The 25,924-nt window shown below is 38.2% G+C and overlaps 3 protein-coding genes across 6 annotated transcripts; all 3 read left to right on the top strand.

Moving 5' to 3' along the window:
- Nucleotides 1–4,399: 4,399 nt before the first annotated feature.
- LOC131553018 (lysozyme g-like) lies at nucleotides 4,400–7,108 on the top strand. Of its 2 annotated transcripts, none has more exons than XM_058797323.1 (6): nucleotides 4,400–4,543; nucleotides 5,605–5,739; nucleotides 5,878–5,961; nucleotides 6,045–6,241; nucleotides 6,452–6,590; nucleotides 6,726–7,108. In XM_058797323.1, the coding sequence occupies exons 2-6, from the start codon at nucleotides 5,736–5,738 to the stop codon at nucleotides 6,857–6,859; spliced, it is 558 nt and encodes a 185-aa protein (XP_058653306.1). In that variant the 5' UTR covers nucleotides 4,400–4,543; nucleotides 5,605–5,735; the 3' UTR covers nucleotides 6,860–7,108. The 2 variants fall into 2 exon arrangements, with proteins under 2 accessions (XP_058653306.1, XP_058653307.1); XM_058797324.1 differs by having other exon boundaries at nucleotides 4,474–4,547.
- Nucleotides 7,109–10,108: 3,000 nt separating this feature from the next.
- LOC131553019 (lysozyme g-like) lies at nucleotides 10,109–20,543 on the top strand. 2 transcript variants are annotated; one of them, XM_058797325.1, is made up of 6 exons: nucleotides 10,109–10,209; nucleotides 19,028–19,169; nucleotides 19,323–19,406; nucleotides 19,514–19,710; nucleotides 19,888–20,026; nucleotides 20,162–20,543. In XM_058797325.1, the coding sequence occupies exons 2-6, from the start codon at nucleotides 19,166–19,168 to the stop codon at nucleotides 20,293–20,295; spliced, it is 558 nt and encodes a 185-aa protein (XP_058653308.1). In that variant the 5' UTR covers nucleotides 10,109–10,209; nucleotides 19,028–19,165; the 3' UTR covers nucleotides 20,296–20,543. The 2 variants fall into 2 exon arrangements, with proteins under 2 accessions (XP_058653308.1, XP_058653309.1); XM_058797326.1 differs by having other exon boundaries at nucleotides 10,166–10,213.
- A 1,430-nt stretch (nucleotides 20,544–21,973) lies between these two features.
- LOC131553016 (lysozyme g-like) lies at nucleotides 21,974–25,773 on the top strand. Of its 2 annotated transcripts, XM_058797319.1 has the most exons (5): nucleotides 21,974–24,138; nucleotides 24,279–24,362; nucleotides 24,829–25,025; nucleotides 25,243–25,381; nucleotides 25,494–25,773. In XM_058797319.1, exons 1-5 carry the CDS (start codon nucleotides 24,135–24,137, stop codon nucleotides 25,625–25,627), a joined length of 558 nt encoding a protein of 185 aa, XP_058653302.1. In that variant the 5' UTR covers nucleotides 21,974–24,134; the 3' UTR covers nucleotides 25,628–25,773. The 2 variants fall into 2 exon arrangements, with proteins under 2 accessions (XP_058653302.1, XP_058653301.1); XM_058797318.1 differs by having other exon boundaries at nucleotides 21,974–24,362.
- The last annotated feature ends 151 nt before the right edge of the window (nucleotides 25,774–25,924 follow it).

Raw genomic sequence — 25,924 nt, 5'->3', positions numbered from 1 at the left:
ATTGTAATCCTAAACTTCACAAAAATTATAAACTGGTTCTTGAAATCTGATTGGTTAATCACAATGTTGTTCCAGGGTCAACAAAGATGTTGACCCAGGAACACTTCGCACTTGGCAATATCAGGACATGCGTCCCCGACTAAGGATTTTTATAGTCGAATCTGAATTTTCGAATCTTTCTGATAGTCGACTGATAGTCGAATCATATGTTTGGGGGCGGGGTCAAAATAGTCAAGTCATACATTGGACAGTCATAATTACTGACGTTAACACACAGGGAAAATGTGTAACGGACACCTCACAGATACAAAAATAAATGTTTTATGTTTTGATTAAAAGATAGTTAACATTAAACGTCAGCGAAACCCTAAGAATTCACAACATTTTTTACAACAGCGCTCTCATTATAGGTTATGTAGCCTATAAGACAGTTAGTTATTAATGTTCTGCATTTGAGCTGCGCGCGCTGTAGATGACCAGTAGAGTGAAGCATTTGATAGCCGGTTTTTAATCAATGGGATTTAACTCATCATTTATATCATATAGAATACGGTTTGTTATTTATACAATATAACGTCAATATTAGGACTTATAGGCTATCTGCACAAAATACCCCGAATGCATGAACGTGTCTGTGCGGCTCTGAATGAACTCATTTTGTGGATGCGTTCTTCACGCAACAACGCGCAGAAACACGGCAATTAAACTCTAAAAATGTACAGCGTTTTATTATAATACTGTTCTCATTATAATGTTATATATATGACAGTCCCAGTCATAGTTATTAATATTCTGCATTGTTGTTTGCACTGTTCACGCTGCGCACTGAAGAGATAATCACCGTAGTAAGCTACTACAAAGCGCTTTACTGCAGCGTAACTCGAATGCATCTTATAGGAGATAAATAATATATACAGGATATATAAACCGGCTGAAATATTTTGAAATCACTTATACCCTACCTGATCAAAAAAAAATCCATTCTTTCACTCTGTCTTGTTAAAGATTTAAATCCTTGCCACCAAAATGTTGGATTAAGTGAAATTTATAATCTATAGGGGTGGTTGGATTTATTCACGCACGTTAAAAATATTTATTAAAAGCTTCTTTCTTTTCAGATTCTTATTTACAACATTATCTTAATAGGCTGTATTATTACTTATTGGGAGAAAACTGGTAGTTATATGTGAAATCGGACATTGAGCACCCCCATATAGCTAAAATGGCATGATCATAACACCCCGCGAATATTCCACTGTGAGATTGGGAGTCGAATCGGGTTCCTCCTATCGAAGCATCGAATCTTCGACTATTCGGGGTCACCCCTATTCAGAACAGAGCAACATAAAAATCAGAAAATATAAACAGCTATGCAATTATAGGACACAGTTTTACATATTATATGGCATTATGTGTTATTTTTTAAATTATATACAATTAATAAAACGCAAATTATCGTGCTTGTTTTAGGCTTTTCCTTATTTTTATATTTTAGATGGTGATGAAAAAATGACTCGCCATCTCTTCATTGGAGGCACCTTTAGAGAGAAATGCATCTTTACAGATTACATAAAGAGTTTTTGTTTTCGATTTGAATTATTTCGTTTTACAGTAGTAATTTAAAACTGTCTATAGATATATATTTTTATCATGTCTCTGAGGCAATTAGTTGAGTTTCGGATTCATCATTGTGAAGTGCTCCTGCTCAAAACTGAGACAGCAGCAAGCGCATCCTGTTTTCCTATTTATTTTATAAAAGTACATTTTGGTGATATTGTGAATGCACATAAATAAAAGTAGACCCTTTACAGTTCCAAATGATGTATTACTCTTACATTTATGAGAAAAACTTACGGCGTATTTTAAGTTGTTTCTACTGTAAGAAAAAATGCAAGTGATCGCGCTGGTACCTCCATGTCCTGTAAAGTGCGCTTAAGCTTCCACTCTCCACACAAACTGCACATTTATCTAGGTTAAACCATAAACTAACATTGTGATGAACTGTTTTATATCTATATATTTTATTTTAGGCAAGTCGTGATGAACTCAGGCTGCTGCCACTGCCATTACTTAAAAAAAAACGTACATTTAACGAACAAAAAAATGCTCCAAACATTTTTCTAATTTTATTAAAAAAAAAAATTAAAAAACTGAATATTATCACCTTTCCATTACATTCAAAACGGAACTAGTTTCTAGTTTAGCTGAAACGAGCTGTTTTGGGAGAAGGGGGAAACAAGCTGGTAATTCTGATAAGCTGCCACCACTTTGGCCACACAAACGCTCCTCCTCATAGTGCATTAGGACCATATAGACACACTGTCACTCACGATACGCTGTTGGAAGAAGCTCGAGGGAAACTCAATAGTCTTTAATACACAGGAGTACCATATAATTGTAGCCATTGTGTTATAGAGAAAAATATTTATTTCTTAATGTGATTTTCCCCCACTTTTGTATTTTATTTTATTTATTTATTTATTTTTATTGTTTTACTTCAATAAAAGGTTAGATTTTTTTGGAAATTTTTGAATGAAAGATCAAATGAATAAACAATGCAGACTTATTTTCACAGCCTTCTTTGATCATACATACCAAGGGTATGAATAATTTTGAGTACAACTGTATATTTTATGATATTGTATATTCTATTCATTTGAAAAGAAAAGAAAACTAACTAAATAAAACTGAATTAAAAGAAATCTAATTATTTCTAGATACATTAATAAAGGAAAGTTAATGGTAAGTTAATATTTTATAAAAACAATAATTATGCAAGCTAGTTGAGTAATTTTGCAGTAAATAGGTAAAGTACCACATATCCTCAAAAGCATCATAAAATATGTTTTGTATTATACAATCGCTCTATATATAGATGAAGGAGCACACACAAGAAAAATATACTTGTTAGAGGTATAATTGTACATTTATTTTTAATTCATATTTCATACATATCCAGCACAGTCGGCAAATCCTTTCAAACCTTTAAATCGATCCTGTGATCAATACCTAAATATATAGTAAATATTATAAGATGACAAAAAGATAGCTGAAACGACCCGGACCCAAAGCAACGGGGAACTTCCGGTACACCAAAACGGATTTGTGAATCAAAAAGCTTAATTTTTCGTTTTGGTTTTATTGTATTTTCATTTGATGCATTTGAACGGAGTGTGACGAAAACAAAATTAGAAGTGTGAGGAAAAACACCTGAAATTCGTTTATTATGCCCAGGAGAAGGTTTAAATATGCGATAAACCATGGATCGCGGAACGTACCAAAAGAAAGTGGGGCCGGGGGTTGGAGACTTCGCACACTGGCAGGATGGATTAGAAGTAGCATTATAATGCATTATAAATGTACCAAATCCTTGTTATTGTACTAAGTAAAGAGTGTAAGATTGTACCTTTTACATCCTAGTCTACATTTTAATATTAGAAACAGTTAGTATTAGATGCCAGATAGCCTATTTATTAAGACTCTGGATAACTGATTTTTATAATAGAGATCACGGTTCTCCCAAGATTCTGAAGCAAAACATTAGACAAATACAAAATAATACATAGGCTAATTCACTTAGGTTTCTTACAAAATGATTTATTTAAATGAGTGTAAAATGTTATAAATGAGCTAATTAAAATAAAAATATGTAAAATATTATTTGAAATATATGAACTTGTTTCGTTTTTGAACGAATCTCTTGATTGAATGAATTAGACATTTTACATTACATTTTAACAGTAACTGTTCGCTACCTTCTGGCATAAGGTAACATTTATAATACGCAGGTGCTCAGAGGATGCTAGATCAATGACAGGGGGATCGACATTGCAATAAGATTGAGTGAGTTTGAATCGAGATCGCGATCTTTTAATGAGTAATCCATATGGGCCTGTAGCCTATTTATTTTTGTATGTCATAATTTGTACCAGACCTCAAAAGTTACCCGGGCCCAGGGTGCCACCCCGTACCCCCACTCTAGACACGCCCCTGCAACCGTCCTTTAATATATAGGCGTATAGCCTATTCCGCGCTCAAGCACAGGTATAAAACTTGCAATGGCAAGAGTAGGCTAATGATTATGAATATGTTGGGGGAAAGGGATAAGAAAACATTTTATTTGTTAATAAACTAGTGATTTCTTCTCAGTCAGTGTCGGCTGAAGAGATAAAGTTGCCGAACGCGACGCAGCAGCACTGGCCATCTCCATGAACTTTAATAAAGAAATGCACCTTTTCATTCCGACTGCGTAATTAGAGATGTTATATATTTTACAGGATATATCAGCCCAGTCTGTTCTGTTCTGTAACGTTAGTAATAGGCTACACAGTCTTGGTCGGGGTTTTTTGCACATTAATCTGACAGTAAATGTGGCACACCCAGTTTTTCTGATGCACACCCAGAGTCTCTTTCCTGGCTACGCTCCTGCTCCTAATATGGGTGGTCCATCTCGTTTCGGCCCACCCCTGTCCACCGTGAAAGTCCCGCTGCTCCTGGACGCAGTAACATCGGTGACTGAGTGCAGATCTACGGAGCCTACGATGTAAGTAAGAGATTGGTTTCCTACTTTCATTAATTATAAGGGGAGTTTTTTGAGAGTGTTTGAACTCGGGCTGGACTGGCATAATGTTCTTTCATAATAAATTATTTGCTCTGTTTAATTTATTCACTGTTTGAATAACCGGAAAGCAAAGGAAGGTTATAATCATCTAATAAATTACAATGTTTAATTCAATTGTGGTCATGTTAAATAAAAATTTAGTCGTATTAAAATTGTTTTATGACATGACACCTATTTCTGGTATAGGCTACTTGCCTAAAATAACGGGTTTGCGATGTGCGTTGTATTTAACAACAGGCTACTTTTACGGCCTTGGTTTTCCACTCTCTGCCTGTCCCTGAATAATTAAACTAAATCAATCTATTACGGATCATGTCACGTATAAAGTGAAAGTGAAAATGAAATGAAAAGTGTAGATTAAACCAAATCTATTACACTGTCTCGAATAAAGTGAAAGTGAAATTTAAATGAAAAGTGACTAATTTTATTTAGCTACGGCTGTGTCGAATAAAGTGAAAGTGAAAATGAAATGAAAACTGTCGATTCAACTAAACCTATTACGGCTGTGTTGCTCATTAGCTATAATTAATCACATGCGATTCTGTTGAGTTTATGTGGCCTGCAGTAGCCAATCAGAGGCGTTCAGATGAGTCATCGCTGACTAAATTCTGAATTATCTCAAAGACAAGTGCAGATGTAGGCCTATACTTACGATGTACTACTGTAAGTAAGATTCATTTAACAGTGTAGACAGCTTCATTGATTATAACAGATTACACTAACATTAGGCTACTTTTAGTCTTTTTAGTTGGTTCGCCCTCCGCCTATGCATATAGACTACAATTAAATAATTCATATAATTTTTTATTTGTTTGTTTGAAAAGACTGTAGGCTATGCATAATTTCAGTATTAATACAAATTAATACAAATTCCATTTGATCAGAAAAGTTTAAATTTGGCATGCATTTACACTGGTACAAGTGCTAAGATTTCCTTTTTTTAACATTAAGCAAAAGTGGTTATTCATTTCTCCACACTATAGTTGGAAGAACATCTGGAAAAAAAGAGAAACCACTCCTTCTGCAATCATATACTGTATAATCACGTCCTGATTTAGTGACAAGGCTCATCAAGCTCAGATTTGCTCTTTCACAGCAGTTCTAAGACAACATCATGGGTAAGTTATATAATGTAATACATTAGGTGCTGACTGTTTTTATATGATATTGTCTGAGTAACGAGGAGGAATTTGTGCTGTATAAATATTCTGTATAAAATAATTTACCAACTTGATATTTTCCATGTTTTTTTCTAGCATGCATTTATGGAAACATTATGAAAATAGACACCACCGGTGCATCACAGGCAACAGCTAATCAAGACAGATTAAAAGTAAATGGTGAGAATGCATGACTGCATACAAATTATAGCAATATATAGCAATATGTAATATAATTATAACAACAATTTAATCTTAAAAAGGTGTTGTAGCCTCCAACAAACTGGCTGAGACTGATCTGGCCCGGATGGAGAACTACAAAAGTATGATCACCAAAGTTGGCAGAGCAAAGCAGATGGACCTGGCTGTGATTGCTGCCATCATATCCAGAGAGTCCAGAGCCGGAGCCGCTCTGGAGGATGGATGGGGTGACCATGGCAATGGCTTTGGCCTCATGCAGGTTGGTTAGAGGAACAGATCTACTCTATTTCTAAATAATTGAAAAAATAAATAAAATTTCAGGTATTGAGAATAAATTCAAGCTGACTCCTAATTGGAAATTGTCACAGATGTATCGTGCAAAACAAGGAGAAGTTGCAAAGTATGCAAAAATAAGTATGGTCCATTAAACATTTCTAATTATTCCCTTCTTTGATGGTGTTTCTTTTAGGTCGACAGACGCTACCACACTCCAGTTGGTGCATGGGACAGTGAGCAGCATATCGCACAAGCTACTGAGATACTCATTAGCTTCATTAAAGAAATGAAAGCAAAATTTCCCATGTGGTCCCAAGAGCAATGCTTTAAAGGTAAGTTTACAATAACACTTACGATAAATAAATAAACATAAATAGCATAAAACATAAAAAAAGAGATAAATAAAGGAAAACATGAGTTTATCACTTAATTTTCATATCTCAGTTGTATTATAATGTCTGTTTCAGGAGGAATATCAGCCTACAACGCAGGTGTGAGTACAGTCAGATCATATGAGACTATCGATGCCAGAACCACAGGACAAGACTACTCCAATGATGTTGTTGCCAGAGCCAAGTGGTTCAAAAGCAAGGGTTACTGAAGAACAGCAGTTATGAACCTGTAAAACCCTTAAATCAGTATAATGAGTCAAGATTATAAGTCTTCATTTTTAAAATTAGGCCTATTGTAATATGCTTAGTTAAATATAGATATTAGATTGCTAATATAATCTTTCCAAACCATTAAGAATTTGCATTTTCAAAATATGACCATTTTAATGATATTGAGCTGCAGTTAATCTCCTGTAATGATAGTAATCTTATTAAATAAAATAACATATTTACTCAAATTATGTGTGTATTATTTATCACAAGTGTGTTCTTAGGAACAGTCCTTCCAAATTCACAATAAAATAAATTAATTTATTACTCCTGAAAGTAGCCAAGTGGATGCAAACACATCTTGAAACAACTTGTTCTCCACGACAGAGGGCAATGTTGAGTCTAATCCTGCACCCACACATGACACTGTAGTACAGGGATCCTCAAATCTGGCTCACGGGATCCACTTTCCTGCAGAGTTTAGCTCTAACCCCAATCAAACACACACAAGCATGCTAATCAATGTCTTCAGGATCAACAGAAAATCACAGGTAGGTGAGTTTGATCAGGGTTGGGGCTAAACTCTGCAGGAAAGTGGATCTCACGAGCCAGATTTGAGGATCCCTGCTGAAGTAGAACAACGTTTCTCAGAGAACATTGCATTTAGGGAACATCGGGGGGCGCTGGAAGCAATATTTTGGAAAGGAGCCCGTGTTTAAGGTGAGTTTACACCAAAGATTCACAAAAAGATGAGCTGAAACATTGTAACTACTTGCAAACGAATATGTTTGTAGAGTTCACCTTGCTGTGTTGTACCTGCTGCAGGCAACAGAGGGAAATGTTTGGGTTCTTTGGTACCAATAAAAAAGTCGAACAATAACAAACTTGTCTCAGCATCAGGGCTTTTTTCCACCTCGCTCTTACTCTCATTCAGACATTATGTGCAGAGCGGTGTTCTGCAGGGTGTAAGCCCTGTGGATTTTCTCATTCTCAACACATGCTGGTGTTCCAGCTATTGCAGATTTCAATGTAGACGGTGACCTGCCTCTGACACATCACAAAGTGCTACAACCTCTCTTTTGCAATGTAAGGTCTTCCACCAGTGTCAGAATGGGTGGTGAACACGATCAGGAGTGCTTATACACTTCAGTTTGCACTCAGACTGCCTCACTTTCCAGATCGGGACTCATATTACAAGCAGAGATCCACTCCTCCACTCTAGTCATACTAGAAACTTCAGGGGGGACCAAGAGCCAGCCAGGGGGGGCCCATAGGACAAGTCATGTGCCCCAACACAAGTGGGATGACGTAAAAATGGCACTACAGACGTGCCTGGACAACTCATCTCTCTTTTTATAAATAAAAACCACTGATCAGACAATTTTTATCGATTTTTATTGTCCAAACAGACGGTGTGTGTGTGTTTGTGTCTAGTGAACTTTTTGTAAAAAATTTTCATGTTCTGACTTTCACCCGTTGCTGCAGATAGATGGCTGCTGGTGTAGTCCTCACTGGCCCTCTCTGCTGAAAAAAACAAAACGATAGAAGCCCAATAGAAAACATCACAGAAATTCTAGTGGTTTCCATTAAAATACCATTATAAACCATTAGCTTTTTCCAGTAAAACCATTACAAAATTATATTTGTAGTGTGTTTTGGGCATTTTTCCAATAGGATTTAACATCCCAATAGAATCCATCACATACCAGTAGACACCATTACAGTTACAATACAATACAATACAATTCCCATTATAACCGTTAAATCCGTATTGTGTTTTGGGCAGGGTTCTGTTGTTTTTTTCAGCAGTGTGGCTGGCTCTGACCTGCTAATTTGCTGGCCAACTAGGCACTGTCGGGTGGATTGGCTCTGACCTGCACTGCACTATATCTACCTGTCTTTGACATGGTTTCTTCTTGAAGAAACCTTGAATGTATTGCTGCTGTTGTCCCCTTTTCATTTTTTACACAAAATTCTGTCTAAAAACAAACAAACAAACAAAAACTCCAACTTAATCATCAATATTACATAAATAGTATATTTAATAGCCATATTCTCATCTGATTAAACATAAAATCATTTTAAATGTGAAGCTGTTCTTGGACATTGCAAACGAAAATAAAAAAATGCAAGACTACCACGCAAACGTTTGTTTAATCAATACAAACAGGTGTTCACTATTCTACATCTTAAAATTACAAGTGTCAGAACGCTAACATTATTAAACCCAACATTTTAGAGTTTACCACGTTACTGCAGACTATTTGGGAAAGTGATTTTGCCGTTAATCTTTGAAACAACAGGAAGAAACGTAACATAACGATTTCTATTTTAAGTGGTGCAGGTGCATCGCGGCAACACGGATAATTACAAACTCTAAGGAGCTTATATATAGGCCTATAATTATAATTTAATACTTACAGTGAACAGAGACGTGGTCTGCAGCCTGTGAAATCGCGCTCCTGTTTGAGCTGTGCACTTGACAGCATCCAATGGTGTTGAGCATTGTGAAATTGACAGCACTCTAATCCAATGGCGTCGTATACGGGAAATAAATGGCAGCGAACCAGAGTGAGTAGGTGTGTTCTACTTCAAGCGGCACTACGATGTCGATTAGTGTATGATGACCATACTACATCAGCGGCAGCGCGTGAGATTTTAAATGCACCTGAACTGCTCCCGCACCATACTCTGATCAGTCTGCGCTGTTGGGGGGGCACAGCATATTTTGAAGGGGGGCCGGTGCCACCCCGTGCCCCCCCCTCTAGACACGCCCCTGCCTAGGCTACCGTCCTTTAATATACTGTAGGCGTATAGCCTATTCCGCGCTCAAGCACACGTATAGAACTTGCAATGGCAAAAGTAGGCTAATGATTATGAATATGTTGGGGGAAAGGGAAAAGAAAACATTTCAATTATTTGTTAATAAACTAGTGATTTCTTCTCAGTCAGTGTCGGCTGAAAAGATAAAGTTGCCGAACGCGACGCAGCAGCACTGGCCATCTCCACATGAACTTTAATAAAGAAATGCACCTTTTCATTCCGACTGCGTAATTAGAGATGTTATATATTTTTACAGGATATCAGCCCAGTCTGTTCTGTTCTGTAACGTTAGTAATACATAGTCTTGGTGTTTTTTTTTTTTTGCACATTAATCTGACAGTAAATGTGGCACACCCAGTTTTTCTGATGCACACTCAGAGTCTCTTTCCTGGCTACGCTCCTGCTCCTAATATGGTAATATGGGTGGTCTATCTCGTTTCAGCCCACCCCTGTCCACCGTGAAAGTCCCGCTGCTCCTGGACGCAGTAACATCGGTGACTGAGTGCAGATCTACGGAGCCTACGATGTAAGTAAGAGATTGATTTCCTACTTTCATTAATTATAAGGGGAGTTTTTTGAGAGTGTTTGAACTCGGGCTGGACTGGCATAATGTTCTTTGATAATAAATGATTTGCTTATTAAATTATTTAGGCTACTTTTATGGTCTTGGTTTTCCACTCTCTGCCTGTCCCTCAGTGGCGGTTCTACATTGAATTACTCTCCGGGCGAGACCCCCTCTGAGCGCCCTCCACCCATCCGAGAAAAAAAAAAAATTTTGCACAAACAGCCATGTTTTACTATAACAATATAAGTGTAAGACAAGCTTATATTTCTCAATTGTACAAATCATTCAACAGAACATTTGAAAAACACAATTCTGCACAAAACAGTATAAGTTATCAGAACTTAAATAAATAGACTCTATAAAAGTGGCAAAAATATGTACAATCAGAATGTTTTACAATCAGGCTTTGACCTTTCTCTCTCCATCGCTGTGTTTATTTGGCACTCGACAATCAACAGATTTCCCCCAACACTGTCACTCACGACCAGAAGTCAAGACTAAACCAATTCACCTCCACATAATCGTTTTGTATTACCTATTTTTATTAGCCATTTCACACAATTCAGAAAAAACAAAAACGTGCAAATTATAGGCCTGTGTTTTAATATTATGAATGAAATGTGCGTTATTTGGAAGAAAGTCAAGGTGTGACTGACTTTAGCCCAAATCATCGTCGCTGTATGTGGATACCCAGAGCTGTATGATACATCTTCGTACTTTTATAGAAACAGGAATAAAAAGGATCTTGCTTGGTGTGTTACTTTGTGCACAACATAGAGTAAATCATAATTTATAGCCTATTTGTTACATAATAATATTTCTATGTTAAGGCTACTTATGGCAAACATTTGTACATTCATTCTAATTATATCCTATTGCAAATACACTCACAATAGTATAGTAAAAAATAGTTATTTGTGATTGGACCAGTGTAGTGTAATGAGACGAGCCGCCTGGTAGAAGCCCCTCCTTCACGCGAATTCGCGTCTGTTGTGAAGTGAATTTCAGGCGCGAATGAAGAGAGTAAACTCAAAATGTTCAAGCGTCCAACTACGCGCGTGTGAACGCACAGTCACACAGCTTCTGTGCACGGCACCTTCTCAGCAAGCAGGGGCGCCAATTTGCAAATCCCCACACAGTTATATGATAGATAATAGAAAACCGCTTAGCGTAATAGACATTGAGCTGCAATAATAATTCCTTAATCCTAAGAGTTTTTTAAGTGTTATTGATCTCATGAGTTTTCACTGGGCAGGAAAGTCATCTGTGTATTTGAATTGTGTGTAAGTATTGAAGAATACCTGTAATAACTAGATTGAAAAGTTTGATAGACACATTTATGCTGGCTTGTCTTAAATTTTTGTTTAAGAAACATAAATAGTTTGGTCAGTTAGATGTTCTAGGTGTTTGCTAAAGTGTTGCTAGGATGTTCTGGGTGGTTGCTAGGCTCTTGCATTTGTTGGGGTGTTGCTAGACTATTTATAGTGTGTTCTGGGTGATTACAGACATTCCCACCTTTGGTAATAACAGAAAATCAAACATTGTTTTCAAAACTGATCCAGTTGCAATGCTTTGATATTATTGTATTTCTTTCTAATGTTAGAAAATTCAAAAGTGTTACTCTTAAACTTGCACTAAAACATGATTTATACCATCTAAGTAGCCTATGTAATATTAATAGAACCGCATGTCTTCTTTAGTGATACAAGCTCAGAAACATTTAGAGCCTGTTGAAGTTTTTTATATTGTGTATTGACTTTGTGCCATGATGGATATTGAAAAAGTTTCATTTTAAACAGTATAGATGATTACTTAATGGTAATGCAATATTTGTGAACAACTGTGCATGACAGACAATCAATCCCCAAAAACTATGGATGGGGGCTTGCTTTGGTGTTGCCACCCCTCATAGACCCCGTGCCACCCCTTTGCCACCCTAAAAATTATTTTCTAGATCCGCCCCTGCTCAATAGCTTGCATAATTATTGTTTTAGTTAGTTAGTTTTTTTTTTGTTTGTTTGTTTTTTCAAATGAATAGAATATACAATATCATAAAATATACAGTTGTACTCAAAATTATTCATACCCTTGGTATGTATGATCAAAGAAGGCTGTGAAAATAAGTCTGCATTGTTTATTCATTTGATCTTTCATTCAAAAATTTCCAAAAAAAATCTAACCTTTTATTGAAGTAAAACAATAAAAATAAATAAATAAAATAAATAAAATACAAAAGTGGGGGAAAATCACATTAAGAAATAAATATTTTTCTCTATAACACAATGGCTACAATTATATGGTACTCCTGTGTATTAAAGACTATTGAGTTTCCCTCGAGCTTCTTCCAACAGCGTATCGTGAGTGACAGTGTGTCTATATGGTCCTAATGCACTATGAGGAGGAGCGTTTGTGTGGCCAAAGTGGTGGCAGCTTATCAGAATTACCAGCTTGTTTCCCCCTTCTCCCAAAACAGCTCGTTTCAGCTAAACTAGAAACTAGTTCCGTTTTGAATGTAATGGAAAGGTGATTATATTCCGTTTTTAAATTTTTTTTTTTTTTTAAATAAAATTAGAAAAATGTTTGGAGCATTTTTTTGTTCGTTAAATGTAAGATTTTTTTAAGTAATGGCAGTGGCAGCAGTGATCATCAGGACTTGCCTAAAATAAAATATATAGATATAAAACAGTTAATCACAATGTTAGTTTAAGGTTTAACCTAGATAAATGTGCGCTGACACATATCCAGCACAGCAGTTTGTGTGGAGAGTGGAAGCTTAAGCGCACTTTACAGGACATGGAGGCGCCAGCGCGATCACTTAAATTTTAAATACGCTGTAATTTTTGCTCATAAATGTAAGAGTAATACATCATTTGGAACTGTAAAGGGTCTACTTTTATTTGTATGCATTCACATTTCACCAAAATGTACTTTTATAAAATAAATAGGAAAACAGAGGATGTGCTTGCTGCTGTCTCAGTTTTGAGCAAGAGCGCTTCACAATGATGAACCGAACCTAATTGCCTCACAGACATGATAAAAATATATATCTATAGAAAGTTTTATATTACTACTGTAAAACGAAATAATTCAAATCGAAAACAAAAACTCTTACTTTATGTAATCTGTAAAGATGCATTTCTCTCTAAAGGCGCCTCCAATGAAGAGATGGCAAGTCATTTTTTCATCACCATCTAAAATATAAAAATAAGGAAAAGCCTAAAACAGGTACGATTATAATTTGCGTTTTATTAATTGTATATAATTTTAAAAATAACACATAATGCCATATAATATGTAAAACTGTGTCCTATAATTGCATAGCTGTTTATATTTTCTGATTTTTATGTTGCTCTGTTCTGAATAGGGGTGACCCCGAATAGTCGAAGATTCGATGCTTCGATAGGAGGAACCCGATTCGACTCCCAATCTCACAGTGGAATATTCGCGGGGTGTTATGATCATGCCATTTTAGCTATATGGGGGTGCTCAATGTCTGATTTCACATATAACTACCAGTTTTCTCCCAATAAGTTAATATACAGCCTATTAAGATAATGTTGTAAATAAGAATCTGAAAAGAAAGAAGCTTTTAATAAATATTTTTAACGTGCGTGAATAAATCCAACCACCCCTATAGATTATAAATTTCACTTAATCCAACATTTTGGTGGCAAGGATTTAAATCTTTAACAAGATAGAGTGAAAGAATGGATTTTTTTCGATCAGGTAGGGTAAGTTATTTCAAAATATTTCAGCCGGTTTATAGATCCTGTATATATTATTTATCTCCTATAAGATGCATTCGAGTTACGCTGCAGTAAAGCGCTTTGTAGTAGCTTACTACGGTGATTATCTCTTCAGTGCGCAGCGTGAACAGTGCAAACAACAATGCAGAATATTAATAACTATGACTGTCATATATATAACATTATAATGAGAACACTATTATAATAAAACGCTGTACATTTTTAGAGTTTAGTTGCAGTGTTTCTGCGCGTTGTTGCGTGAAGAACGCGTCCACAAAATGAGTTCATTCAGAGCCGCACAGACACGTTCATGCATTCGGGCTATTTTGTGCAGATAGCCTATAAGTCCTAATATTGACGTTATATTGTATAAATAACAAACCGTATTCTATATGATATAAATGATGAGTTAAATCCCATTGATTAAAAACCGGCTATCAAATGCTTCACTCTACTGGTCATCTACAGCGCGCGCAGCTCAAATGCAGAACATTAATAACTAACTGTCTTATAGGCTACATAACCTATAATGAGAGCGCTGTTGTAAAAAATGTTGTGAATTCATAGGGTTTCGCTGACGTTTAATGTTAACTATCTTTTAATCAAAACATACATTTATTTTTGTATCTGTGAGGTGTCCGTTACACATTTTCCCTGTGTGTTAACATCAGTAAAACGTCAGTAATCGATGCTCTCTTGTTCACCGGCTGCAGCACTGTCTGTTTCTGAGGTAGACGTTGTGTTCTCTGTTCTGCCTGTGATGGCTACGGCCATTCTATGTGTTTGGGCCACACACACCACCGCAGTTCCCTCAGAGGTGACAGGTTCCGCTGCAGAACCTGCCGAGGCGGTGGCATCCGCTTCAGTCCCCTAATCCATTCCTGAGCCTCCTACTGTTCACAAAACCACTCCTGAGCCTGCTCCAGTCCCGAGTCTGCTCCAGAGTCCACTCCAGTCCTTGAATCTGCTCCAGAGCCTGCTATAGTCCATGAGTCTACTCCCGAGTCTGCTCCAGTCCCTGTGCCCTATCCAGAACCCGTTCTAGTCCCTGAGTCCACTCCAGAGCTCGCTCCAGACCCTGAGTCCACTCCAGAGACCGCTCCAGTACCTGAGCCCGCTCCAGAGACCGCTCCAGTCCCCGAGCCTTATCCAGAACTCGCTACTATCCCTGAGTACCCACTGCAGAAACTTCAGAGGCAACAGTACCCACTGCAGAAGTTTGACAGTTTGTCCTTTCATGGCTAAGGAGGCTGTTTCTGAACTCTCAGTTTGTCCTATCACCACTAAGGAGGCCAATTCTGAACTCTTGTCCTGTCACGGCCAAGGAGGCCATCAATAAACTCCCAGCCTGTCCTGTCACGGCCTTAGAGGCCGCCTATGAACCCTCTGACATTCCAGCCACAGCCATGGAGGCTGTCTGTGAACTCTGACTGTCCTGTCATGGCCTTGGAGGCTGTCTGTGAACTTTCTGACTGCCCAGCTACAGCCATGAAAGCCATCTGTGAACTCTCTGACTGTCCGGTCACAGCCTTGGAGGCCGCCTGTGAACACTCTGCTTGCCCTGTTACGGCCAATGATGCCGTCTCAGAACGGTCTGCCTGTCCTGTTACAGCCACTGAGGCCGCTGTTAACATCTCTGTGCTTTTTGTTCCAGTTATGCCTGATCCGCTTTGGTGGTCACCTGCTCCACCGTGTTTACTTGGTTTTTACGATTGTTTTGCTGCCTGTCCAGACACTTGCCTGTTTACGGATTACTCTTTTGGCTTTGCCTGGATATTACCGTTTGCTGATACTGGACCCTACCTGTCTGACCACGTTTACCAATAAATCCTGCATTTGGAGCCACAATTGCGTTGTCACAGTCTACATCTTTTAACGTTACAGAATAGCTGTTAATTTGAAGGTGAAATTAGAGTCCATCTGTTAAGATGTGTTTTCAAAGTTGGAGTGAGAGAGGAGGGACGGGATCGGGAAACATCCTCGAGCCAGGACTCGAACACGGGACACCCAAAGCACAATGGAGCTACATGTCAACGCACTGCCCACGAGGCTATCTGTGATGACAACAAAGCCATCTCTAAAGAGTTTGGACTTCACAAATCCACAGTCAGATAGACTGTGTACAAATTGAGGAAATTCAAGACCACCGTTACCCTCCCCAGGAGTGGTTGACCAACAAAGATCTCTCTAAAAGCAAGATGTGCAATAGTTTCCAAGGTTGCAAAGGAACCCAGGGTAACTTCTAAGCAACTAAAGGCCTTTCTCACATTGGCTAATGTTCATGAGTCCATCATCAGGAGAACACTGAACCATGCATGGGATGAGTTGCAAGGAGAAAGAACAGAAAGAACATTGCTGCCCATCTGCAGTTTGCTAAAGATCATGTGGACAAGCCAGAGGCTATTGGAGAAAGGTTTAATGGAAGGATGAGACCAAAATAGTACTTTTTGTTTTAAATGTGAAGCATTATATTTGGAGAAAGGAAAACACTGCATTCCAGCATAAGAATCTTATCCCATCTGTAAAACATAGTGGTGAGAGTATTATGGTTTGGGCATGTTTTGCTGCATCTGGGCCAGGACGGCTTGCCATCATTGATAGAACAATGAATTCTGAATTATACCAGCAAATTCTAAAGGAAAATGTCAGAACATCTGTCAAAGAACTGAGTCTCAAGAGAAAGTGGATCATGCAGCAAGACAATGACCCAAGCACACAAGTCGTCCTACCAAGGAATGGTTAAAGAAGAACAAAGCTGATGTTTTAGAATGGCCAAGTCAAAGTTCAGACCTTAATCCAGTTGAAATGTTGTGAAAGGAGCTGAAGTAAGTGTCACAGGCCGGGGGGTGTTTGCCAAATGCCAAACACCCAACACCCCGAACTACCGCACCACCACTGAGGAGCCACCCCACGGGACAGAAGAGGCCAGACAACAAGAGGTACGATTTGAACTTTTATTTATTAAAAGGATCTCTTTTTAAAATCAAGCAGTCTCTTCCTGTATCTCTCCAACCCACATTGGCTCTGAATTCATCCACAGGACTGGATTACAGCAGGAGGCGAACTCAATTCCACAGCTCTGATGGGCTTCAGCACAGACAAGGGTGTCGACGTAAACTCGGTACTTCGTACTCACAGGATGGAATAACAGCAAGAGATGAACTCAATTCAACAGCTCTGATGCGCTTCAGCACAGACGGAGGGCAAACAAGAGTATCCACATTAACTCTGTACTTCGTACTCACAGGACTGGATGACAGCGGAGGTGAACTCAATTCAGCAGCTCTGATGTGCTTCAGCACAGACGGGGGACAGACGAGGATGTCAGCATTCACTCTGTATTTCGTACTCACAGGATGGCACAACAACAAGAGATGAACTCAATTCAGCAGCTCTGATGCGTTTCAGCACAGACGGGGGACAGACGAGGATGTCAGCATTCACTCTGTACTTCGTACTCACAGGACTGGATGACAGCGGGAGATGAACTCAATTCAGCAGCTCTGATGTGCTTCAGCACAAACGGAGGACGGACGAAGATGTCAGCATTCACTAGAACTGGATGACAGCGGGAGGTGAACTCAATTCAGCAGCTCTAATGTGCTTCAGCACAGACGGGGGACAGACGAGGATGTCAACATTCACTCTGTATTTCGTACTCCAAGATTGAGTTTCATGAGCCAGCTCAACTACATCAAGGATGTTTATCCACTCGGTCGCCTGAACGATCTGCGGGAGCCCACACTCGTGCATACACTGCAAAACACTCAACTCCACACGTGAAAATATCAATTTAACACTGCAAAACACTCCAAACCTTGCAACGAATAAGGCAGTGTTCAGGCTCAGATGGACACCTTGATAAAGGGACTCTTCATGCGCTGGGAGTATGGAGATATAATCGTTCTTCATATAATGTTCATGCCAAAGAAAGTTAGCTACGTAGCTGAAAGAACCTTGTTCCCTCCGTCCTTCTCTTGCGTCTTTACTGTGTCACCCGCTGTTTCTTCCTCCTTTTTTTTTTCCCTCTCTCCAATGACAGCCTCTTTTATGCTACTCGAGCCCTATTCACCGTTTGGAATTTTCCCCTCACAGGTGCCGATGATTTCGCTCGATCAGTCTCGCTGTACTTCCGCCCTGTTCGTGAGACCGGAACCGACCTGGTGTTGCACCGAAGTGTCCCCCCATAGCAACAACTCCCGTGCCAAGAAGGTTCCGGCCTTGGTCACCCCGTGACATAAGCAGTTCATAGGAGGAAACCCACCAACATCACAGAGTTGAAGTGGTTAATTGGGTTCTCTTTGTTTACTTTCAGGACTTGTGTGAAAATCAGATGATGTTTTGGGTCATATTTATACAGAAATATAGATAATTCTGAAGGGTTCACAAACTTTCAAGCAGCACTGTATTTGCTGAATAATCTTTCCATACTTATATATTACAATTGTTTAAAGCACAGACAAATCAAATTTGGATGGTATCATATCTTACCTAATACTCAGCCGAGCGCAAGGACAACTTCCTGTTACTAGCAGGCACTATAATGTGTAAATTTATGCCTATTTGCTTATAACTCACAAACCACACAGACTAGAATTAAGTCATTGAATTCAGTCAAATCATATATTGTTTATTCTTTTATATTTTTACACTGTAAATGTGTCTGTTTATGTTTATTTTTTTGTTTTAGACCCTTTCATTGAAAGTGCTTTTCAGAGGATAACTGCCAAAACTATTAAATTCTGGTGGCCATAATTAAACCTACAACCATTTGACAAAAGAAGTAAATATTTGGCATGCTTTTACCCTGGTACAAGTGCTAGGATTTCCCACAAATTTTGCCAGCACCTGCAATGTTAGGGCTTTCCCTAGAAGCTGATTCACCAAAAGTGATGATAAACGTTTTTAAAGTATACGAAGCACCTTATAAACCTGCTCATTCATCATTAATGGCTAGGGTTTGCTTTAATAATAAGACATAAACAAACAAGGAAATTCTAAATTTTGTAACCTTACATTTCTCCACACCTTAGAGGAAGAACATCTGAGATAAACAGAGAAACAACTCCCTCTGCGATCATATATAATCCAGCCCTGCTGAGGTGTGATTTAGTGAAAAGTCTCATCAGATTCAGTGACTTGCTCTTTCACAGCAATTCTACATCAACATCATGGGTAAGTCATATAATATCAGCTGCTGACTGTTATTATAGGATATTGCCTCAATAATGAGGAGCAATTTGTGATAGTGTAACACTGCTTGAATATTCTGTATAAATAATTATTTATTGACTTGAAAGGGCTTGATATTTTCCATGCTGTTTTTAGCATACATTTATGGAGACATCATGAAAATAGACACCACCGGTGCATCAGAGGCGACAGCAAAACAAGACAAATTAACCATTAAGGGTGAGTGACTGCATACAAATCACTTATGGCACTTTTGTTTCATCTGCCAATATATGCAATGAGCACCATGTTACAATATGTTTAAAAATGATTTAAATATGTCATAGGGGTTGAAGCCTCTAAAAAACTGGCTGAGCATGATCTGGCCCGGATGGAGAAATACAAGAGTATGATCACTAAAGTTGGCAAAGCAAAGAAGATTGATCCGGCTGTGATTGCTGCCATAATATCCAGAGAGTCCAGAGCTGGAGCCCTCCTGAAGAATGGATGGGAACCCGTAGGCAATGGCTTTGGCCTTATGCAGGTCCATTACAACTATAGATCTACTCTATTTGAAATTTAATTAGACCTAAAATGAGGCTTATACATGTATGAGTGTGCACATAAAATGAGGTTCAAGGTGTTTAAATTGTCATAATAATCATCCATGCAAAGTGTTACTAAATATTTCTGCTGTTTCAAAGCTTCATTTTTTTCCCAGGTTGACAAACGCCACCACACTCCAGTTGGTGCATGGGACAGTGAGCAGCATGTCACACAAGCTACTGAGATACTCATTAGCTTCATTAAAGAAATGAAAGCAAAATTTCCCATGTGGTCCCAAGAGCAATGCTTTAAAGGTAAGTTTACAATAACACTTACGATAAATAAATAAACATAAATAGCATAAAACATAAAAAAAGAGATAAATAAAGGAAAACATGAGCTTATCGCTTAATTTTCATATCTCAGTTGTATTATAATGTCTGTTTCAGGAGGAATATCAGCCTACAACGCAGGTGTGAGTACAGTCAGATCATATGAGACTATCGATGCCAGAACCACAGGACAAGACTACTCCAATGATGTTGTTGCCAGAGCCAAGTGGTTCAAAAGCAAGGGTTACTGAAGAACAGCAGTTATGAACCTGTAAAACCCTTAAATCAGTATAATGAGTCAAGATTATAAGTCTTCATTTTTAAAATTAGGCCTATTGTAATATGCTTAGTTAAATATAGATATTAGATTGCTAATATAATCTTTCCAAACCATTTAAGAGTTTGCATTTTCAAAATATGACCATTTTAATGATATTGAGCTGCAGTTAATCTCCTGTAATGATAGTAATCTTATTAAATAAAATAACATATTTACTCAAGTCATGTGTGTATTATTTATCACAATGATCTTAGGAACAGTCCTTCCAAATTCATAATAAAATAAATTAATTTATTACTCCTGAAAGTAGCCAAGTGGATGCAAACACATCTTGAAACAACTTGTTCTCCACGACAGAGGGCAATGTTGAGTCTAATCCTGCACCCACACATGACACTGTAGTACAGGGATCCTCAAATCTGGCTCACGGGATCCACTTTCCTGCAGAGTTTAGCTCTAACCCCAATCAAACACACACAAGCATGCTAATCAATGTCTTCAGGATCAACAGAAAATCACAGGTAGGTGAGTTTGATCAGGGTTGGGGCTAAACTCTGCAGGAAAGTGGATCTCACGAGCCAGATTTGAGGATCCCTGCTGAAGTAGAACAACGTTTCTCAGAGAACATTGCATTTAGGGAACATCGGGGGGCGCTGGAAGCAATATTTTGGAAAGGAGCCCGTGTTTAAGGTGAGTTTACACCAAAGATTCACAAAAAGATGAGCTGAAACATTGTAACTACTTGCAAACGAATATGTTTGTAGAGTTCACCTTGCTGTGTTGTACCTGCTGCAGGCAACAGAGGGAAATGTTTGGGTTTTTTGTTACCAATAAAAAAGTCGAACAATAACAAACTTGTCTCAGCATCAGGGCTTTTTTCCACCTCTCTCTTACTCTCATTCAGACATTATGTGCAGAGCGGTGTTCTGCAGGGTGTAAGCCCTGTGGATTCTCTCATTCTCAACACATGCTGGTGTTCCAGCTATTGCAGATTTCAACGTAGACGGTGGTCTGCCGTATTTCATCAGACGGTGACCTGCCTCTGACACATCACAAAGTGCTACAAGCACTTATACACTTCAGTTTGCACTCAGACTGCCTCACTTTCCAGATTGGGACACACCCATATTACAAGCAGAGATCCACTCCTCCACTCTAGGCATACTAGAAACTTCTAGACAGGTGTGTTGAGGCAAGCTGGAGCAAAACTCTGGAGGACACCTACCCTCCAGGTCCGAGTTTTAAGACCCCTGTTCTAGACCTTTTGAAGTGTCAAGGGCAGAACAGCATGCTTTATCCCACACACAGCATCACATTCTTGTGTATGACCCTAGACTCGCGAGCAATACAAGCTCATACAAGCTATGTGCCTATAGCGCTTTCTGCATCGTTCAGAGCACATGTGCAGGTACTCTGCAAGCATTTGCTCTTCAGAATACACATCCTTTATCCACATCCTTTATGTCCCATTTGCGCTTTGCGTGCTTATCTAGAGCAGTCTAGTCATTTTAGACTGTCTAAGCAGCCTATTGTCCGTTTCGGAGGTTGCAATGCTGGTTTTCAAACAATGGTTGTCTCATTGGATTGTGGAACCAATAGAGTTGGCATATGCTTCTAAATGGGAGACCTGTACTTTTGGATTTCACCCTCACTTTACTAGTGGCATGGTTTCTTCATGGGCTTGGGCTAAAGGAAAGTCAACTCAGTCTATCTGGCAGCAAGTATGTGCTTCTCAGAAAACCTTTGCTAGATTTTACAATCTCGAAATCCCTTCTTTTCACCAAATGTTTTGTCTGCAGTAAGGTGACAACTGACGTTCTATTGGTCAGTTTCCACATATGGCTACGCTCCTTGCAAGCGGGTTTGGTTGGGGGGTCTAGGTCCTTCGTCTAGGTCTATTTCAGGGGTAATATAATGAGTGCATGAACATGGGCCTAGATGGTGGTGACTATGCTAATAATGTTGTTGCCAGAGCCCAGTGGTTCAAAAGCAAGGTTTACTTGAAGAACACTGTTTTTTGTTCATTCTAATAGATGTTCACTGTTCTTTATTTTGCTTTCTATTTGTTGGGATGCACTAAAACACTTTTATTCACTCAAATCATGTGTCTTCCCATATCCATATTAAAATGTTCGTGTTAGGGGTCCAGCCAGAATATAGTTTTAGCCTTCTTTGCTTTCATGCACTTCTTAGTTGCCATATTATTTTTCTATCCAAAATGTACATGTGCAGCAGTAACTATAAAGCACAAACTAATCAGAACTGGATGGACCCATATCTCAACTATTACTCAGCCAAGTGCAATGAAAACTGCCTGACACTAGTTGGCAGTATACTTTTATGCTTATTTGCTTATAACTCACAAACTATGCAAACTAATATAATGTAATCATCAAGTCATATATTATTTTACATTTTATAACTGCTGTTTAATTTTATGTTTGTTTATTATTTTGATAGGATATACTTTACAATTGCAATATTATATTGTGATGGAAATATTTTATGTAATGGCCTCAGAAGGAGTCAAAAGGGTATGTTCAACATAGAATGTTCAGAAAAGTGCAGACTAAGAATAGTCAGATCAAAAACTGTGTCTCTATGATTAAATAATCTATATTTACCCAAAAAGTATTTAAAATAGTAAAACTAACAGTCATGTGGCAAACCAATGACCAAATCAGTATAACCAATTACAGTGAAGAAGAATTGAGTGACATTGATTTTTACTCAACTACAAGGTTCATGTATCCCTCTGTTCAGGGAGTCTCTCTTGGTTGTTGTGACCAGTGGGCTCCCGGCCGTGAATAAACTTTCACTCCTGCAAAGAGCAACTTGGAAGTGCTGTCTGGTATATGCTGCGCAGCTGAGGAATAGAAGTACTAAAGATTCTACACTCAAAAGACCACCGCAAAGTGATAGTGTTGGAAGACTATAGAGCCGTCCTCGGGCTGAGGCTGTGATACTCAGAGTTAATATCAGCTGAGAAGGGCGATGAGAGTGTATAGATGCTAAAGACCTGTGTGCTCATGTGTGATTGAGGTAGTGATGGTAGCTTCTTCACAGGACGCCGTCACCATACTTCAGGGAAGTATTGGATTGTATTTTAAGTATTCTGGGAATTCAGGGAATTAGCTCGAGATACTGTAGTTATTATATTAACAACTTGTTTGAATTGTTAACAACCATATTAACAACCATTGTGGTGAAGTCAGATTAGTATTGGGAATTTCCACGACCATATAATAAAATTGTGGACTGTATATGTTTGTAATGGAGTTGCCTCATATAAATAAATGAATAGCTATATTAAAAGTGAAAAGAGTTTAAATAATATTTAGTTTGACCTCCTGAGGTTGACAATGTTTACTGAGGTTTAAACACCTACCTTCACTGATGCTTTACTACAAAAGTGGAATGGCAGATTTGGCATGCGTTCTTCACTGGTACAAGTACTAACATTTCCAAAAAAAAAAAAAAAAAAAAAAAAAAACTTTCCCACACTTTTATTTCCATCTGTCATTAACTACATTCATCAAAAGTGGTTATACCTTTTTGAAGTTTATGAACTTTTGAAGCCTCCACCTGATAAAGCTTCCCACGTATGATTCACTTGATTGGGTGTAATCTAATAATATGATCAAATTAAAAAAAAACAATTACACATTTTGTAACCTTACACATCTGAGAAAAAAGAGAAACCACTCCCTCTGCGATCATATATAATAAGGCCCTGCTGAGGTCCGATTTAGTGACAAGACTCATCAAACTCAGTGACTTGCTCTTTCACAGCAGTTCTACATCAACATCATGGGTAAGTCAAATATTATCTGCCGCTGACTGTTTTTTTATATGATACAGTATTCTCATTTTGTGATAGTTTAGCACTGCATACATTTTCTGCTTAAATAATTATTCAAGGGTTTCAGGTGATATTTTCCATGTTGTTTCTAGCATGCCTTTTTGGAGACGTCCTGAAAATAGACACCACCGGTGCATCCGAGGTGACAGCAAAACAAGATAAATTAACCATTAAGGGTGAGAATGCATGACTGCATACAAATCACATATGTGACCCTGGACCACAAAACCAGTCTTAAGTCACTGGGGTATATTTGTAGCAATAGCCAAAAATACAGTGTATGGGTCAAAATTATTGTTTTTTCTTTTATGCCGAAAATCATTAGGACATTAAGTAAAGATCATGTTTCATGAAGTTATTTTGTGAATTTCCGACTGTAAATATATCAAAACTTAATTTTTGATTAGTAATATGCATTGCTAAGAACTTCATTTGGACAACTGTCATATCCTAACAAACCATACATCAATGGAAAGCTTATTTATTCAGCTTTCAGATGATGTATAAATCTCAATTTTGAAAAATTGACGCTTATGACTGGTTTTGTGGTCCAGGGTCACATATGACTCTTTTGTTTCATTTGCCAATATATGCAAAGTGCACCATGTTACAGCATGTATTAACATTTCCAACTTGTCATAGGGATCGAAGCCTCCAAAATACTGGCTGAGACTGATCTGGCCCGGATAGAGAGATACAAGAATACAATTATCAAAGTTGCCAGAGCAAAGCAGATGGACCCAGCTGTGATTGCTGCCATCGTATCCAGAGAGTCCAGAGCCGGAGCCGTCCTGAAGGAAGGGTGGGGTGAACATGGCAATGCCTTTGGCCTCATGCAGGTAGGTCGGAAGAAGTGATTTCTCTATTTCAAAATATCATGAGTCATCAGATAAGATTTAAGGTGGTGAGTAGCCTACTACTAAACTAAAGCTGACTCGCAAATGTAAGTTGTAGATATCCCACGCACAACATTTTTATACCAGCAAGAAATAAGCAGAGTACATTCAGTATTATTGAACATTTTAAATCATTCTCTTTTAATTATGTTTCTTATAGGTTGACAAACGCTACCACGCTCCAACAGGTACATGGGACAGTGAGCTGCATATCGTACAAGCTACTGACATACTGATTAACTTCATTAAAGAAATTAAAGTAAAATTCCCCAAGTGGACACAAGAGCAATGCTTTAAAGGTAGGTTGTGTTTACACTGAGGGATAAATAAACATAAACAGCATAAAAACGACAATTAAATGCAAATAGAAGTTCATCACAAGTCTCAATTGTAGTATAATGTCTGTTTCAGGGGGAATATCAGCCTACAACGCAGGTTTGAAGAATGTCCAAACGTATGAGCGCATGGACATCGGCACCACAGGAGATGATTACGCCAATGATGTTATTGCCAGAGCCCAGTGGTTCAAAAGCAAGGGTTACTGAAGAAAAGCAGCAGTAAAACCCTTACATCAGTGCAGTCCTGATCCTTAATATTAGGCCTACTGTACTGCTATGGTTAGTTAAAAATAGTTATTAGATGCTGATGTAATCTTTCACTTTTATGAGTTTGTGGTGTTTTCAAAATGAAACTACACAGTGCATTTCTCGTTAATGAAGATCTGATTAAATAAAGCTCATTTACTCATTTACAATGACCATGTGTTTACTATTTATCACAACGGCCTAATGAAGTCTTTCCAAATCTACATTAAGTTAGCCTCATATGTAGGCTATTCTTCA

The sequence above is a fragment of the Onychostoma macrolepis genome, chromosome 14, assembly GCF_012432095.1.
Source record: "Onychostoma macrolepis isolate SWU-2019 chromosome 14, ASM1243209v1, whole genome shotgun sequence".
Lineage (NCBI taxonomy): Eukaryota > Metazoa > Chordata > Actinopteri > Cypriniformes > Cyprinidae > Onychostoma > Onychostoma macrolepis.
The sequence above is the reverse complement of the archived record's forward strand: the minus strand, read 5'-3'. Positions and strand labels throughout refer to the sequence as shown.

What these genes read in the sequence shown, in the direction of transcription:
- LOC131553018 (XM_058797323.1), top strand. An exon ending in AGACAGATTAAAAGTAAATG is followed by an intron (nt 5,962 to 6,044) that starts GTGAGAATGCAT and finishes AATCTTAAAAAG; the next exon opens with GTGTTGTAGCCTCCAACAAA. An exon ending in CCAAGAGCAATGCTTTAAAG is followed by an intron (nt 6,591 to 6,725) that starts GTAAGTTTACAA and finishes TGTCTGTTTCAG; the next exon opens with GAGGAATATCAGCCTACAAC.
- LOC131553019 (XM_058797325.1), top strand. An exon ending in AGACAAATTAACCATTAAGG is followed by an intron (nt 19,407 to 19,513) that starts GTGAGTGACTGC and finishes AATATGTCATAG; the next exon opens with GGGTTGAAGCCTCTAAAAAA. An exon ending in CCAAGAGCAATGCTTTAAAG is followed by an intron (nt 20,027 to 20,161) that starts GTAAGTTTACAA and finishes TGTCTGTTTCAG; the next exon opens with GAGGAATATCAGCCTACAAC.
- LOC131553016 (XM_058797318.1), top strand. Translation starts at nt 24,266, where the DNA reads ATGTTGTTTCTAGCATGCCTTTTTGGAGACGTCCTGAAAATAGACACC. An exon ending in ATGCCTTTGGCCTCATGCAG is followed by an intron (nt 25,026 to 25,242) that starts GTAGGTCGGAAG and finishes TGTTTCTTATAG; the next exon opens with GTTGACAAACGCTACCACGC. An exon ending in ACAAGAGCAATGCTTTAAAG is followed by an intron (nt 25,382 to 25,493) that starts GTAGGTTGTGTT and finishes TGTCTGTTTCAG; the next exon opens with GGGGAATATCAGCCTACAAC.